Here is a 17,999-nt window from a genome sequence, read left to right as displayed (position 1 = left end):
CATATATATATTTACACATATATACATATATATATATATACACATATATATATATTTACACATATATACACATATATATATATATACACATACATATATATATATACACATACATATATATATATACACATACATATATATATATACACATACATATATATATATACACATACATATATATATACACATACATATATATATATACACACACATACATATATATACACACACATACATATATATACACACACATACATATATATACACACACATACATATATATACACACACATACATATATATATACACACATACATATATATATATATATATATATATATATATATATATATATACACATATACATGGGGGGTCTATTTTGGAGTTATAGCCCCACCCCTTGGAAAAACCTCCACCAGCTGCCACTTGATTAAACTGACTATTTCAACCAATAAAGACAACCTGAGCCACAGTTGACCCAATCAGAGCAGAGCAGGGCGGGTCCTGCTGTCTGATACACAATGAGTCCAGAGCAGAGACGGACTGCAGGTGAAAGCTTCAGTCAGTGATTCCACTTTAGTCCAAGGAGGGCGTCCTGTTACCCTAACAGAAGGTGATGACATGTAATAAATTATTAAACGTATGTGTTCACACATGACCAGTTCACAGCAGCCGGGGTCGACACCAGAACTGATACACTATGAGCCCACCCCCTCCTCCCACACTGTGCACCGACCTCTGGACTTTTGTGTCTAAAGTCGAACTTATTATTAAGCGTTTGTGTTTAGAGTGTTTTTCATCATTGTACAGACATGTGCAACTTGTGCGCGTGACCAAACTCCAGGTCTGAGAGAGAACAAGAGATCACTCAGTCCGATTGTCTCACAGTGAGAGAGGCTGTTTCTGCTGCTTTAGTTTTTACAAATATACAATATTTACATTAAAAGATGAATATTTATTCCCCCAGATTATAGCAAAGAAATGTGTCCGTGTTAAATTTTAACCACCCCTCCACCCCGAGTCATGAAGTTCTCTGTGATAATCAGTTTCAGGTGTTTTTAGTTTATAAAACTTTCCTTTTACACCCTCAAAAGCTCAACTTTACTGAAACCATTTAGTTATATCTAATCTGTTTCATCAGATGAAAAATAAAATTATCACAGACAATAGGAGTCACTTTTATATAACTATTATAAAATATAAATGTCCTCTAGTGACTGGATACAGTACCATTTGAAAGTCCAACTCATTCATGTAAACAAATGTGATGTTTTCCTGATTAAAAAAATACCTTTCAGGTCATTTAAGGTATTTTTTTTCAGGTGTTGATTTTTGTTAAAGGATGTAGCTCTGTATGTTCATTGGATGTTTAGAGAGAAGCATCCCAGTACACTGTGAATGATACAGCCTGTTAATAAAATAAAATGACTTTCATTTTGAACAATGGAAGAAGGCTATTATAATGTGTGATTCCTGTACTCACCCGTGTATATTTTCAGGGTTATGTGTCCTTTTCAGTCTGTTTTACTTTGGTTCCAGCTCTTTGTCCTCAGTTGCTCTCAGGTGTTTTCTGTTCTGTTAATTGGTCTCCAGCCTTTAAGAAGCCTCTCAGTTCTGTCATTTGTGGGATCATTAGGTACAGATTAGGGGTTGAGACTATATATTTTTCAAAGTCGACATTAACATAATAGTCGAGTCAACTTCGACTAGTTGATGATGTCATAGGAACTCAAGACACACACAAAAAAATTAAAAAAATTGCCTTTTTTTTTTTTACAAAACAATTTTTTTGAAATATAAAAACTCCAGAGATGTCCTAGAATAGACTAGTCGACTAGTTGATTAGTCTATTCAACCCCTAGTACTGATAGGTATTGAACGTGCACTATCTGTTGCTACCTGTGTTTTTTTTTTACCAGCACACTCCCATATGGTACCTACCATATCCTTACCCTATGCTCACAGGGTAAGGATCTACCTTACCCTGTGAGTAAGGTAGATCTCTGGAATGTAAGACGCTTTTAAGTTTTACACTGGATCTGTACTTGAGTCCTAGCCGGAAACAGTTCATCCTCCTTTATCAATGTTAAAGGGCTAAATCCCAAATCTTGAGGTATCAAAGTTGATTCCTGTGGTACATTAAAAAAGCGTATGCTGACCAAAGTGCTGTTCAAAAGTTAAAATACAAAAGTATTGCAGGTGCAGTAAAATACAATAAATCCACATAAATTCAACAATTTTAGAGGAGTAAAATTAATTTGCATTGCAAAACAAATTAAAGTAAATCTAACAAAGTTGAGTCAAGTCCTCTGGACGAGTTCTTGTTGAAACGTTTCGTCTTTAATTCAAAAGACTTCAGTTTTATAAGCAGCACCTTCTCATAGTGGATCAACCAGTTTGTTGCGAAGGTGCAGCTTATAAGACTGTTGCAGCTCCTCAGACTCAAAAAGTCTTTTGGATGAACGATGAAATGTTTCAACAAGAAGAGCTCATCCAGAAGACTTGACTCAACCTTGTTAGATTTATCTACCTGGCTCATTGAGCATGCATCAGGATGAATCCTGAACGTTTTCACTAGAGAAGTGTTTGAGTCCACATTGAAGGAACTTGTGTCAGTCTGTCCTGCAGGGTAACTGGAACATGTTAGTGAGAGAAAAGATGTGCAAATGTTGTGGGATGCTTCAGCTCAGAGCTTGAGCCTTCTTCTGTTAAAGTCCAGGCCAGTCTGTCCAGTTTTTGTGCAGTATTAGCAATTCCAGCAGTTGTAAGTAATAACGGGAGGTAAAAATTAGCGGCTTTGTTCAGAGTCACACAAGCCTTCACACATAAAAGCTTACGGCTCGTCTTCCTGTCAAACTGACAGATCTCCCCCTGTTATTAGGGCCGTCTTGGTTTTCTCAGGGAGAACTCTGACTTCTCACTCACCCACCACTCTCAGGCCTTGAGACGTGTCTATTAACCGTTACGCCTCTGTTTTTCCTCTCAGCGAGACACATTCTTCAGCTCTTTCCTACCGACCTACACCAGTGATGCAAAAACCTCCTCGATAAAAATACTCGTCACCACGCGCGGTGAGTCTGCCAGGTTGAAAACTTCCTGCCACACACAAACACACCAAGGTGGGCTACACAATGGTCAGATGTTAAAAAATAAGTTTCATGTCTTACGGTGATTGTGGAATACACTTTTTAAAGTTTGTGTAAGTAATAAAAGCGTCAAAAAGAAGAAAAATCTAAAACACGTGTAAACTATTTGTCTTCGTGTTAACGTCATCATCTGCTGCCATAAAATACAGGCCTTTAATAGAAAGGATGTTTAATTATCTGTTAGCAAAATTTCTCATGAACCTGTGGACAATGTTTATAAAAACTCTCAAAAATTAACAATTGAAAACACATCTACAACTGATTCATCTTTGAAGTCAACCTGGTTTAAGGTGTCTGCTACGACTTATTGGCTTTAGCAAACGCAAAAATGGCTACAAAGTACCTTTTTCATATTCCATATTTATAACGCAATTTTTGACTGATGCTTTAAAATTTGAAGAACTGCAACAGCGAGTCCTCCTGTGCACGCTCGCTTCACTCAGCTGGTGCAGGCGGAGGAACGCTGGTGAGCTCGCAATTCTGGCCGCAATGGATGTATGGATGGATGGATGTATGGATTAATGGATGGATGGATGGATGGATGGATGGATGGATGGATGGATGGATGGATTAATGTATGTATGTATGTATGTATGTATGTACGTACGTACGTAATGGATGGATGGATAGTTGATTGGATGGATGGATGGTTCTGTACCGCCCAGGCAAAATGAAGCTGTTTTGACCATTAAATAAATGCATAATAAATGCAATGGGTCAGCGGTTAATAGGGGTTGAACGACTACATTATTTTTAAACTCGACATTAACATAATAAAATTCGAGTAGAAATCGAGTACACGATGGCATCATAGAATCTAAAGATACAAAAATACATAAATAAATAAAACTGCAAAAAAGGTCATTATTTACAAAAAAAGACCAACAGAACATTGGGAGAGTATATTATGCTCCTACCATTTATCATACTGCAAATAAGTCACAGGAAAAACTAAACTATTAGTTTTTATTATTAAGCTGCAAAAGTGAAAAAACGTGCGGCACGTCAAAAACGAAACTAAAACCAGTGGGGGGGTCGACCACCCCACACCACCGCCAGCTGTGGTGCGCATTAAGTTTAGTTTTTGAGATAAATATGTATAAATAGATTTTTTAAATAGGTTTAGAGATTTATTTTTTTTTTTTGCTTTTTGCTTGTGAAACAAGGTCAGAGGAAGCTGGTTCTGGTTCGGTCATTGGACCCGGTGTTACACCATACTCTGTGACCTGCAACAGTGCATGCAACACCGCCCCCTACGGTCACAATGTACGGTGGTCACAGAATATGGTGTAACACCGGTTCACAACGAGCTTCAAACAGTCAGGAAGTTGATTTATTTTCTGTTTCCTTACGGTAGTTGAACCAGAAGATTCATCTTTAGTGAAATATTTCCAGACTATTGATTTATTTCTACCTGTTTGTCAAGACTGGGCCTGCTCTGCTCCATCCGTCTGCTTGGAGGAATCCATTTTGTAGCCCGCACCCGGTGCAGATCACGTGACGCAATGACGTAACGGCGACGTAATGACGTCACCACGAATACTCGACATGAAATTAAAAAACTCGATAGGTGTCCTAGGAATCGATGTGTAGATTACTAGAGTAGTCTGTTAAAGCCCTGACGCATAATAAATGCGACATATATATGTGTTTTTTTCCTCTTCGTGATGCTTTTTTTAACTGATGTGACTTATACTCTGGAGCAACTTATACGCTGGAAAATACGGTAGCCAGTTTTACAGAAATTGCACTAAAATTTGGTGTGGTCGTAGCTGAGAGTCCTTCACAACACATACTCCAAGCCCTAATAGGTCACTAATTAGTCGATTGTCAAAACTGAAATATACATTTTCAAAAGTTACCTGTGCTTGATAACTGTTGACCTCAGAATAATTTATTTTTGGTTAATAAACAAACTGTAAAAAGGAGTTTCGCATCATTCCAACTGCTCATCAAAGAACTTCACATCCTCTTTCAAACTTTGACCTCATTTGTCTTTTTCGTTCTTTATAACAAAAGTCATTGCAGCTACACAAATAAAACAGTTACTTTAGATTAATTAAATCCTGAAATTTAGTTTTGAAATTCTTCCTTTAAGCCGACATAAAAAAGGGAAATCTCTCATGTGAGATAACAGTGAATACATTTAATACAAGATTGTCCAGAAGCATCATCCATCCAATTCAACAGCCTAAAATGAACAAACGTAAAGAGAACCTCTACTTTACTCCCTCCTTTATAGAACAGCTTACACTCCCCGCCGGCTTTTAATCAGCCCACAGAACTTCCTCAGTCCTGTATTTGCTGATGTTAATGACAAACTGCTCTTTCCACGCAGCACTTTTTGCAGATCTTTGAACACACACAGTAAAATCTGTCTGCCAGTGGCTCTGTGGTGGTTCAAGGATGTCACTGTGTTTTTAGGTGCTTTCACACTTGAATGTTCTCAGTCAGGAGCGTCCAGCAGAGGCCAAGTGGCTTTGAAGTCGTAAGAGAAAGATGAGGAGTCACATGTAAAAGTGATGAAAAGAGACAGGAAGAGTGGTGTAGAAACCATGATTTCTGCAGGAGATGACATGTTGCATTACATGATCCCTGTGATTCCTGCTGGGCTCACACCTGAGTAGTAACTATCTCCAGCTGACCTTCAGGGTGGAAGGTTCTTTGCTGAAAAATCCAGGCTTATTGGGATTAAGAGGAGCTGGGTCTCTGGCCTCTGGTCTTCCAGAACCAGTATGGATCGCAGCTTTTAGAGCTGCAAAGCCTGGGACCAGAGGGAAACTTCCTGAGAAACACTTTCTTCGTCCCTGCTGCACACACACATAAACATGCACACTAAGGACTTCATTGCTCCCAGATGTGAATCCATCTTATGGAGTCAAGTTCAACTGTGAGCACATGAGTGTTGTGTTTATTTGTTAGTGTTTAAGAGAGAGCCAAGAGAGTAAGGTGTTTTTTTCTGGACGCACAGGCAAGAAAATGACTGGAATGGCTGTAATAGGTAAACCTGGTCGGTTACCGGCTCACTTGGGTTAATGATCCAAATCCTTGCACTGACTCAGGACTCAGGAGTCCAAGGTCTCAATTAGGACCCTGGTCTTATATGGCCTCCATCAAACTGCTTGCCAGAAAAACAACAAAATGCCTGAAAAAGCTTCCAACTCAGATGAGTCGAACGTGTTTTACACACAGGTAAAACACACACACACACACATATATAAATATATATATATATATTGCAGATGTATATCTTTAAAATCCACCACCATATTTTCAATTTCTTTATTTTTAGGGGGGGGGGGGGGGGGGTGAGACAGATTAACCTGGGTCCATAAAATGAACCTAAAGAACCATCTCAAATAGTAGTTGCTGTGTTGGCACTGGACCTGTAAATCCTCGCTCCTCATTTATACATTAAAATCTTACAAACAGGTTGAGTTGTTTTAGCCTGAAAAGCTGGTTCTCATGTGTGTTACGGATTTATTGCGTGTCGTGACTCAAAACAGCTTTGGACGTGAGTAGCAAAAACTGGAACGGTTGAGTAACGCTCAAACGTATAAAGAAATATTATCGAACATCTTGCAACAAATTAGACAAATTGCCTACAGATTAGAAACATGACTGGGCTTATATGAGTTCATAAAGTTAAAGAGGGATTCACCATTCTGTAAGAGAATGTTTGAACATATAAAAATAAAAACAGCTTATCGTGATCGGCTTTTTGTTTGAACCCAAATGCTGGCAGCACTCGAAGAACTCAGGAATAAGTGCCGGTAAATACTATTTATTAAAATAAACAAAAGAGCTGAGGTGGCAGCGAAACTCACATACAGAGCATTAACAAGGAGACACAGAGGAAAATAGAACACGATGCCTTACTGGACAATCCACAGACAGGGGAACACTAAAGAGACAGGATATATAGACGCACTAATGAGGGGATAAACACAAACACCTGGGGAAGAACAGCAGGTGGAAGATGCAGGAGCTGATCACATGAGAGAGAGAACACTGAGGAAAGCAGGACAGATGACACAACACACACACATATATATATATATATATATATATATATATATATATATATAAATGAACTACTACTACTATTACTATTCCTACTTTGTGGTTTATCACTTCTCCCGGGGCTTCAGGGTACGCATCCCCGCGATAAACAAGGAACTACTGTAATCCCATTTTACTTGTCAAAAACTTTATTTATTGCATTATATAAACCAAGTGTGTCTGCTTTTTAGTGTTGTTGGGAACTGAAGCCAGCAGAGACCTGCCATGTTGTATTTTTAAATCAGTCACTCAAGATGTGGGGCTTTAAGTCCCAGCTACTGTCCCACACTCAGTCAATGGTTTTACACGAGCTTTCTTTTAAGTGTGAAATAACTATCCATCCATCCATTCTTTACCTGCTTCTTTCTTTCCGAGTCGTGGGGGTCACTGGTGCCCATAACCAGCTCTCACTGTGCGAGAGGTGGGGACACGCTCGATTGATCACAAGTCCATCACAGGTTGAAATAACTAATTACAGATAAGCAAAAAAAAAAAAAAAAAATGAATATTTGATCTGACAAGGCCAGATTTATGCCAATCATCAGAACTCAGCATCTGAAAAAATGATTTAAAGTGCTTAATATTTTTGACCAAGAGCATTATTTTGTTTGTTTACACTGAGGGGATGGGATTTTCACCTTGTACTGAAAGTTTGGTCTTGTTCTGGTTTCAACTTTCAGGTTCTGTTCAGAGGTCTACTTATGAGTATATGTATGTGATACTTGTACAAATACAAGGAGACAGTGACTCGTTGACAGTTCCAGTCAAGCAGGCAACATTTACCTGGACAAAGATCACCTGTTCATTATAAAGTTTACCAAACCTATAAAAATGTAGCAAAAACTACTCCCTTCCACTGCCACCCCATCCAAATATTATCTGTAAGGAAAGTTGTTAGACTATAATCTGTTCAGTGATTTGCAGCTCTAATTTTTTTTTTTTTTTTGCAGTAGTATTTTCAGCTATATGAACATATATACTGTATATATATTAATGTATAGGTTTGAATCACCAAGATGCATTCCTCTACCCTCACCAAACTCTTTGTGTCTACCTGGACATGATCCGGTCTGGATGGAATATGCTCTAAACAAGAGGTTTTTATTAGAAGTAACACCTCAAACAATAACTACCTCTACAGTATAACAGACATTATAAAACAGGTACAAGTTTATATGAAACTAGATGAAATGTGTATGAGTAAGTTGGCCCAACCCCTCAACCCTGAAGGAAGTGATCTAAGATTTGATGGTTCTATGCAATCGTAACTGAAAACAGCACCAAATACAATGTGGTCTTGACCCATTTTCTGTCCCACAGCAACTGAATACACATTTGTGATATCTTGAATAAGAGTTTCTTAATATTTTGTAGCTTTTGTTGCTAGCAGGTTCAATAGATACTTTATCGGTGCTTTTTAAGTAGCTAATAGCATGTTGTTAAAACTATAATATGAAATTCTCTAATGCTTGCTTTTTTTTTTTGGCATGGTTATCCAATGTAACATTTTTAGTTAGTATAAGCAAAGTAATCAAAGTACTTTTAACAAGGGGTTGCAGCTTGTTTGATATATCTATTTAGGTGAACGTAAAATTAATGCCACATCCAAATTGAACCAAGCCAGATTGCGGTTTGTCTTATATTGAGCTTCATTCTGTCATTTACTGCACTTTGTGCATTGCGCGTTCATTGAAATTACACATTCCTGTTGAATAATCACCTTTAATGCAATAAAAATGTCAGGTTCAACATCTGGCATTAACTCATTTTTACCTAAATATCAAGTTACATCAACTTGGTTTGCAGAGCTCGAATGGAAAATACTACTCCAATCATTTATTTGTCTACCACATCCAAGCCAAGGCCCCCTCTGCTTGGGAGGCTGGCGCGCACAGTTTGGACCTCAAATTAGAGCGATGAACAGTAGCCTGTGAGCTTGTAGTCCTTTAAACAGGCCCTAATAAACCTCAGCCCACCCACAAGGACTTAAGCTGAATGTGTGTGAATGCCAGAGCAGATCTGAACGTGCAGATAAAGGCACATCTGTGCCCTGCGCCACTGGCATTCCTGCTCCAGATGCAAACAGTAAAGGTGCATTGAAAACAAAAACCAGGCCTATAGGTTTCCCTAAACAAAGAAGGGCTATCAGATATAAAATAAAAATGTTTGGGGCTTTTTTTTTTTTTAGAGGAATATGTGCCGTATTGACCTGCAGCTGTTTCCATCTCTCAGTCCTTGAATCATATGCCTCTTCCCTCCTCTTCTGTCTTCCTGTGTTCTTGCTGTTTTCCAGTACTGTGCGGCCTGAGATTACAGACTGGAACGCAGTCCAACATGTAAACACGATGTCAATAGAAGCCCCTCTAAGCCTCGAACGGGACACTGTGGCTTCAATTAGCCCAACTGCATGGAATTAAAGAGCCATTAGGAGCTGCAAACACCACCCAAAACTCCCTGCAGTCACGGACAAATAAAACAAAAAGCTTTCTTCTTCCACAACTTGTTCCATTTTTGCAAGCTGTGTGTTTCCCATTGTATTCCTTGGGATACACAACTAAGAGTGATGCTAATTTAGGTTTCCAGTCACTCTCTTTGAAAGGAAGAAGCCTCCCGGGGGACACTAATATTTAAGGGGTTTAAGTGCATTGTGGCCAAAAAAAATGTTAATTGAAGTGTGTGGTTCTTCAATTTTCTTTACTGGAAATACTTAATTGCTCAGGCGTGGTCTCTGACGGGTTTTTTTAGAGTCGTTTTGGATGATGTAGGAAACATGGGTAGACAAGGTGCACCAAAGCAACGCACTTTCACAATACCTCCAAGTTTCCAACAAAGTTAAGTCAGGTCCTCTGGACGGTTTCTTTTTGTTGAAACGTTTCGTCTTTCCTTTGATGGAAGACGTCATCAGTCCGAGGAGCCACAACAAGCTCAGTCTTATAAGCAGCACACTCACATAGCGGGCCAACCAGTTCAATGGTGATAAGATGGTTTCTGGAGTCTGCCCTCTCCCCCGCCAACTCGTATGAGGCATCCATTTTCAAAATGGTTCTAAACATCAAACCATCTTATCACCTTCAAACTGGTTGACCCAATGAGCCAACCAGTTGATTACTCATCAACCAGTTTTCCTCGTATTTATCAAAAATACGAGAGAAATGTTTGATGGGTAATCACATTTTGTGCATCATGTATCAAATAGTAAAATGGTTGGTCGTGGACTTCAGATGGAACAAACACACCTACACTCCCATGAACATAAGAGGATCTGTGGTGGAAGTTGTCTCCAGCTACAAGTACTTGGGTGTGCACCTGAATGACAACCTCAGCTGGAGCAACAACACCACCAGCCTGATCAAGAACGCTCACCAGAGACTCTACTTCCTCAGACGGCTGAGGCGAGATGGTCTGGGAAGCTCAGTCCTCACCTCCTTCTACAGGTGTGCAGTGGAGAACATCCTGTGCTCCAGCATCAACGTGTGGCATGGAGGCTGCACAGCTGCAGAAAGAAAAAGCTTTGCAGAGAGAGGTGAAGGCTGCACAGAAGTCTGTTGGAGTCAGCCTCCCCACCATCACAGACATCTACACCTCCAGATGTGGGAAGAGAGCCACCTGCATCATGAAGGACCCCACTCACCCAGCACAAACACGTTTTGCCCCACTCCCCTCAGGAAGGAGGTTGAGGAGCGTTAAGTGTAGAACCAAGAGACTGAGGAACAGCTTCTACCCAGAGGCTGTTAGACTCATGAATCTCTAACCAGAATAATCACTGTGAAAAATCACTCTAATGCCACTTGATTGTTTATACTTTTGTTGGATGTAACGGGGACCCCGTGTACACAATTTCATTCCACCACATATACCACATGTGGTGGAATGACAAATACAGAAACTTTGACTTTGACTTTTTAACTTTTAGAAAAAAAAACTTTTTTTTGTGTGTGTGTGTGAACAAGACCTGACGTGAAAAGGCTCATTTTTTGTCTTCATGTCACTCAGAAGGTGCTACTTATAAGACTGAGTTTGTTGTGGCTCCTCGGGCTGATGAAGTCTTTTGGATGAAAGATGAAACATTTCAACAAAACGAAATTGTCCAGAGGACTTGACTTTACTTTGTTGGATATTTTACCTGGATTATTGAGCATGAACTTTGAAACCTCCAAGTTTGCTAACGTTGGATGGAGTTTTCTCCTAAAGAAAGTTGTCAAACTTTCCTTGAATACAAATATGACACAGATTCTTTCATGTAGGACCCAGATCTATTAAAATCCAATTGCCCCTTGCATCATTCTGTGACATGAAATAGGCTTGTGACCCACAAGCTCAAAACCAGCTTTCAGGACAGTAGGTTTTAGTTTATATCTTGGCTCAAAACATGCATTTTACAGCATTTCAACAGGGAATGAATCCATAGAAACAGCCTTGTTTTCCAAAACTTCTCTCCACTCAGTAGCTGAAGATTTTAGTTTTGCTCCAGCCCTCTAATAAAACTCAGATATTTTGCTTGAATATCCGAGGTTGTGCATTTGGTGTTACCCTCATCGCTGCGTGCCAGAAGACACGCTGGACTTGGAGCTGTGTGAGTTGGATCGGAGAGACAGAGGAATGAGAGTCCGCTCCCATCTCCAAACACAAGAGCTTCATAAGCTCTTCCCTGACAGACCAACCACGACGTCTCCGACCTGACCGCCACCACATGCCTGCTGAGAAGGGAAGGGGAAGCATGGAAATGAGCTGAGGGATCTTTTCAAAGCTGCATTCTTTACCGCTTAGATTTTCTATCGCACAAGCCGAGTCTATGATTTACATTTTTTCTTTAAAGTCAGTGAAAGGAGCCGCATTTTTGTTTTAATAAAACGAGACAGAGGTTATTAGATTCCATTTTGCCATCACAGCTTCTGAATATAGTAAATGACACAAGACAAATAGGTTTTTCTTTCACCCTCATTTCCCTCAATTTGTATACAGTCTGCTCTGCCATCTTATATGGACCTGCTCAAATAGAGGCTTTGGTGAACTTTTTAATTGACTATATTACATCTTTCTGAGTCCTCTAAGAGAGGATAAAGATCAAGACAAAGAGAGTAATCCAGTTTCTTAAAAGCCTTGGGTGCCTAAAATACCTCATGATTATAATAAACACCAGAAATCACCAAATCCGAGTCGGAACAAAGCAAATGGATACATTTTCTCCATTACTTTCTTGTAGGAATTACTAAATGCACACATTTTATAAATAAAAGTATAAAATTTAAGGAATAAAATATTTTAAATACCATAGGTTCTTTTTGGTTCCCAGAAACATCTCTGAGACATGAGAGCTGGCAACATCTGATGATCCAGCAATTGTAGAAGGGGATTCAGGATGAAAACAAGCTGAAAGTCTCACAAATAATCAAAGTTTCTATTTTCCTTCCAAAACAGCTTTTCGGCTGTAGGAATATGTTGAAATCATCTGTTTCTAATTAGACATAGGACTGTTTTTGTTGTTACTTTGTCCATTTTCAGACATTATAAAAGGCCTGTTCATCTCTGAGGTTGCATCTCAACATGAGTTTTATGGATCTCAGCATGTTAATTTTCTGTATTTTTATGGGGCAAAGTACAGTTGTCATTTTTTCCTGGTTGTGTGACTCTGCAGTAGCAACCAGTTACATTGTATCCAGTTCACTAGTGAGACAATTGTTGAGAATATGCAAGCTTTTTATTTATTTCATTTTTTGTAGTTTTAGTCTTGCGTTTATACAGAAATTTTGATTTGAGAGTTCGAAAAATGTGTTTTTCTTTACTTAGGTTAGGTTTATTTGTCATATGCAAAATCAACACAAGGTCAACAATGCAATGAAATGCTTGGTACGAGAAAAACTATCTCGACTCGCCAAAAAACAAAAAAAAAAAAAACAACAACAAGAAATTTCAAAGCATGCAGCAAAAATACTAAAAACATACTAAAAAATACAACTAACACACTAAAAAAAACGTTAAAAATACTACTAAAATACTACAACATATTAAAAAATACTACTAAAATACTAAAAAACAAGGTGCCAAAGTTGAAAAAGAAATACATCTATAATATGATTCAATTAGCAGTGAGGTTTTTTTTTCCAACATCAAGGTTCTGTTCTGTTAGTGGCGTGGTCTTGTTAGCAACTTATCAGGTTTTGTTAGTAGATCCGGTCAGCAGCTTGATGGTAATAAGGACCGCAGCAGCAGCCCTCGCAGACCACAGTCCAGAACCAGGTCCGGCAGACAGAGAACATCCAAGGTTTCCCTGTGGAACCAAACGGCTCTGTAGAGTTCGGTCTGTGCAGGCAGATGGAGGATAGCATTAGCAGCATTAGCAACATTAACAACGTTAGCAGCATTAACAGCATTAGCAACATTAACAACGTTAGCAGCATTAGCAGCATTAGCAGCATTAGCAGCATTAGCAGCATTAACAGCGTTAGCAGCATTAGCAGCATTAGCAGCATTAACAGCGTTAGCAGCTGATATAAAAAATGTTTTATAAGGTGTTAAGTTGCCTTTATGCCTATTCAAACATATACATTTTGTGTGTGTTACTTATTATTGCCATAAAAGCAAGGGTGGAATGATATAGAAATGATTATTTTAATGCTTTTTATGTCAATCTATACCTATATTACACTTATTTAAACACACTTATACTCACTTTTGATGCAGCTTATCTGCTTATTCAGTCATTCCTGTGCTGCAGATGCGTTTTGGAGTAATTAAAGTTCTCTGGGGATGCTCTAGCCAGAAGATCGGGCCCAATCTTCAGGTTACAGTGACCCAGGTTTTGAAGGACATGTTTTTTATGAAACCATCGCTCTGTTGCACAGACTGCTTTGATGAAGGAAAAACAGATTTAATTAAATCTGTCCTCCTGGCAACCATCAAAACTTGCTTTGATCTGCTCTCACGCGGTCCGGTCAGGGAAGAAGGTATATAAGAAATGTATCAAACAACTTAATCTTGGGAAGTCCTGCGATGGATCAGCACGCGCGCTGGTGCCATACGCCATTTTTGATGTGATTCTTCTTTACCTGGGTCGAAAACGACTTCCCGGCCAGTGTCACGGTGAGAAGTTATTTCATATCAATCTGTGTGTTAAGAGTGTACATGTTTTTTGCTTGGCTGTTTTCTGTGGTAGGATAATAAAGGACACTTATTACTCCTAGCAGTAACAGCTTCTGTCTTTCATTTTTTTCCTATTTGTCTGAATATGTGCCGACCGTTTCACGAGCCCTTTTGATAAAGAATTTCATAATACAGCAGCATTAGCAGCATTAGCAGCATTAGCAGCGTTAGCAGCGTTAGCACAATTAGCAGCATTAGCCTGCTTCCAGAGTGAACAAATCCTAAAACGTCACCTTTGTGTTTTCATGTAGACAGACAAAATGCAAACTTTTGCAACCAACAACGTCGAAACCCTTACCTAGGAGTGTTCTCTTTGTATTGGGTTTACCTTGTGCACCTAGAATGTATGTTTTAGGTGCATGTTTAAACAATTATTCATGATTATTGTGGAAACAACATCCATTACATATAGGCACAATTACTCAAAATTTGGATCTTTTTGGTGTTTATGTGTGGATGAATACATTTTTGGAAACAACTATCTTGTGGTTACAAGGCTATTCTTAGGCTAGACCAATAGTAAAATGGTTTAAGAAAAAAAAATTATTATTTTTGTGAATAAGGCCTGAGGTGAAAAGGCTCATTTTTGTCTTCATTTAGTAGCACAAAGCCATCAGAAATCATATATACATTCCCAATGTCATGGAAGAAAAATTAGCATGCTGCCTGTCAGCAGCCTATGCAAGTTTGTCATCTCAGCCACAGAAATGACCATCTTAGTCTTTTCAAACAGTTCACAAGAAATTAAATACATCAATTTCAGCACTGTCTGAAGAATAAGAACTCACAGCAAAAAAATTGGTCATCCAACAATTTTAAGCAGATTAGTCTGTTTGGTGTTGTTGTTGTTTTTAATACAGACAAAATTTTGTGGGAATAATGGTGTTGGCAGCATTTATGCTAGATCAGCAGTTCCTAAAGTTGGGGTTGGAACCCCACCATTAGTCACAAAACATTAAGTGTGAAGTTTTGACATAATGTCTAAAACCAAATTTAGATTGACAAATAATTGCTCATAATTTTTAGTCCATGTTATGAGAGATGGAATGTGTTGTATTGTATTAAGTTGTTAAATTGGCTCTAACTGTGTTTTTTTGTCATTATGCTCTTATTAAATTGACCTTATTGCAATGATTACACACTTCAACTAATAATAGCTGGGTTTACAAGTTTCTGCTGCTCATGTTTTGTGACCTGGAAGCTAAAATGTTTGGGAACTACTGTAGAAGACTGATGCAAAGGCTTAACATATATGTCTGTATCACTGATAAACATTGGTCACATAATTAGTTTCATTCATTCATCCATCCATCATTTTTACCAGCTTCTTCCTTTCCGGGTCTTTGGGGTTGGGGATGGTTTGCAAGTCCATCACAGGGACACATAGAGACAAACAAGACAACCATTCACATTCCAACTCACAATTTAGAGTTCCCAATCAGCCTAACATGCATGCTTTTAGTCTGTGCGAGGAAACTGGAGTACCTGGAGAAAATCCATGCATGCGCAGTGAAAACATGCAAATTCCACCCTGAAAGGTCACTGGCCGGGATTCAATCTGGCAACCTTCTCGCTGAGAGGCGACAGCTCTACCAACTGTGCCACGAAGTCACCCACCAAAATAGTTATTTACTATATTTAAACCATAACAAGACTTAATACAAATGTAAACTCCAACTGTAAGGTTATAAAGGAATAATGGTGTCACTGCAATGTAGCTCTTCCAGCAGAACACTGTAACACAGCAAGGAATAAGAGCAACAGTTTAGGAGGAAGCAGCGGATGAGAGGAAATTACTTTCCTGATGTTAATATACCCTTGTGGTTTTTCTTACTGTAGCTGTACACAGGCTCTCACTCCCCGTCTGCACTGACATGGTCGCTTCATCAGTGCCAGCAGTTAAGGTCATGTTTATCTCCCTGTAATCACAGATTTAGGCCTCTAATTACAAAGCAAAAAGAACAGGCCCTGAAGGCAAGGGGTGCAACTTCAAATGAACGGGCTGAGAACATTACAGATTAATTATTTTATATATACAATGAATAGGGTGAATTGCTTGTACATTGCACATGGTGGAATTACAAATTCATTTGTTTCTCTTCTTATTTTTTCTTTTCAAACAGGAGTTTGATGCCCCGTACTTTGGAGGGTCAGATCACCATGGAAAAGACCCCAAGTTATTTCGTCACCAAAGAAGCTCCCCGCCGTGTCTTCTCCATGAGCCGCCATACCAAACTTATTGTGGTGGTGCGCGACCCTGTGACTCGGGCTATTTCCGATTACACTCAGACTTTGTCCAAATCTCCTGGGCTTCCATCCTTCCAGAGCCTGGTCTTCCGCAATGCCACCACGGGGCTCATCGATACGTCTTGGAGCGCCATACGCATTGGCATCTACGCCAAGCATTTGGAGAACTGGCTGCGCTACTTTCCGCTCTCACGTTTCCTTTTTGTTAGTGGGGAACGCCTCGTGACGGACCCGGCTGGGGAGATGGGCCGAGTCCAGGACTTTTTAGGGCTCAAACGTGTGGTCACAGACAAACACTTCTACTTCAACCAGACCAAAGGTTTCCCATGCCTGAAGAAGCCCGAGGGGAGCAGCAGACCCCGCTGCTTGGGCAAGTCAAAGGGAAGACCCCATCCTCAGATATCATCTGAGGTCCTACTCAGGCTCAGAGATTTCTACAGACCCTTCAATCTCAAATTCTACCAAATGACTGGGCACAATTTTGGCTGGAACTGAAAGACTTTCACCAAAGCTGTTCAAATCCATCAGCACCAGCCTTGTTGTGTGCGCCTTCGACTGTATGAACATGCCTTTCCGTCAATCTAAGCAAGAATCGAATGGCAACACAAATGTCCTTCTGGATTTACTAAAGCCTTCTTAAGAAAATTTGTTAAAGCTATGTCTTTTCAGCCTTTTTAGCAAAGAAAAAAATCCTAAATGTAAGTTCATAAGAACTTTTCTGTGATACAAACACAAGCCACATGACAGATGCACTTTTCATTTGTCCTGTTCTAAGCATTTTGGTGTCTGAAGTTCTTGAATTATGTTGAACTCCAAATCACGTCAAGAAAACACCTTATGGCACAAACAGTGGAAAAACAGTGCTGCAATGCATTGTGACCACAGTTAATATAAGTTAAAGAGCTAACAAACCTTGTTCTGTTAGGACATATGATTTGTTTAAAAAAAAATCATCAATATTTTCAGTTGAACTCCGTAAATTACATGAAATGTTTATGCAGAATATACATTTAATGGAAACTCTTCTTTTCTTAAACAGGGATGCATTACCTGGTATCTGGGTGCAAAAAATATAGTTCTTGTGTTCATTTGCTATTATTTATGTCTTCAAACTGTTGCTTTGCATATTTGCAGACCTAAAAATAATATTTGCATTTTTTTAAATAACTCTTACTTTTTCCACAAATGGTACTAACACACAACTGTGTCTTTTTTTATGCCTAATTTATTAGACAACAAACTGTTGGGGTGATGTTTTCTGAGACTTTTGTATTTAATAATGTTGAAAATTCTGACTAAATGTTTGATTTTGAAGCACGTATTGAAGTCATTTATTTACTGCCTTTCTGAAGTGTTCTTACTATGTTCTCTTTGTTCTGAATCCAAACAAATTGACTTTGCTGC

General features: G+C 39.0%; 1 protein-coding gene across 1 annotated transcript in view; it reads left to right on the top strand.

Moving 5' to 3' along the window:
• si:dkey-121b10.7 (heparan sulfate glucosamine 3-O-sulfotransferase 6) overlaps nt 1-17,090 on the top strand; it is a 37,127-nt gene extending 20,037 nt beyond the window's left edge. The window contains exon 2 of the mRNA XM_037690736.1: nt 16,472-17,090. Coding sequence (XP_037546664.1) covers nt 16,472-17,090 — 619 coding nt within the window. The remainder of the gene's footprint in view (nt 1-16,471) is intronic.
• The last annotated feature ends 909 nt before the right edge of the window (nt 17,091-17,999 follow it).

This window comes from Nematolebias whitei, chromosome 17 (genome assembly GCF_014905685.2).
Source record: "Nematolebias whitei isolate Nwh7 chromosome 17, NemWhi1, whole genome shotgun sequence".
In the NCBI taxonomy this organism is placed as follows: domain Eukaryota; kingdom Metazoa; phylum Chordata; class Actinopteri; order Cyprinodontiformes; family Rivulidae; genus Nematolebias; species Nematolebias whitei.
This window is presented reverse-complemented; position numbering and strand designations above follow the sequence as displayed.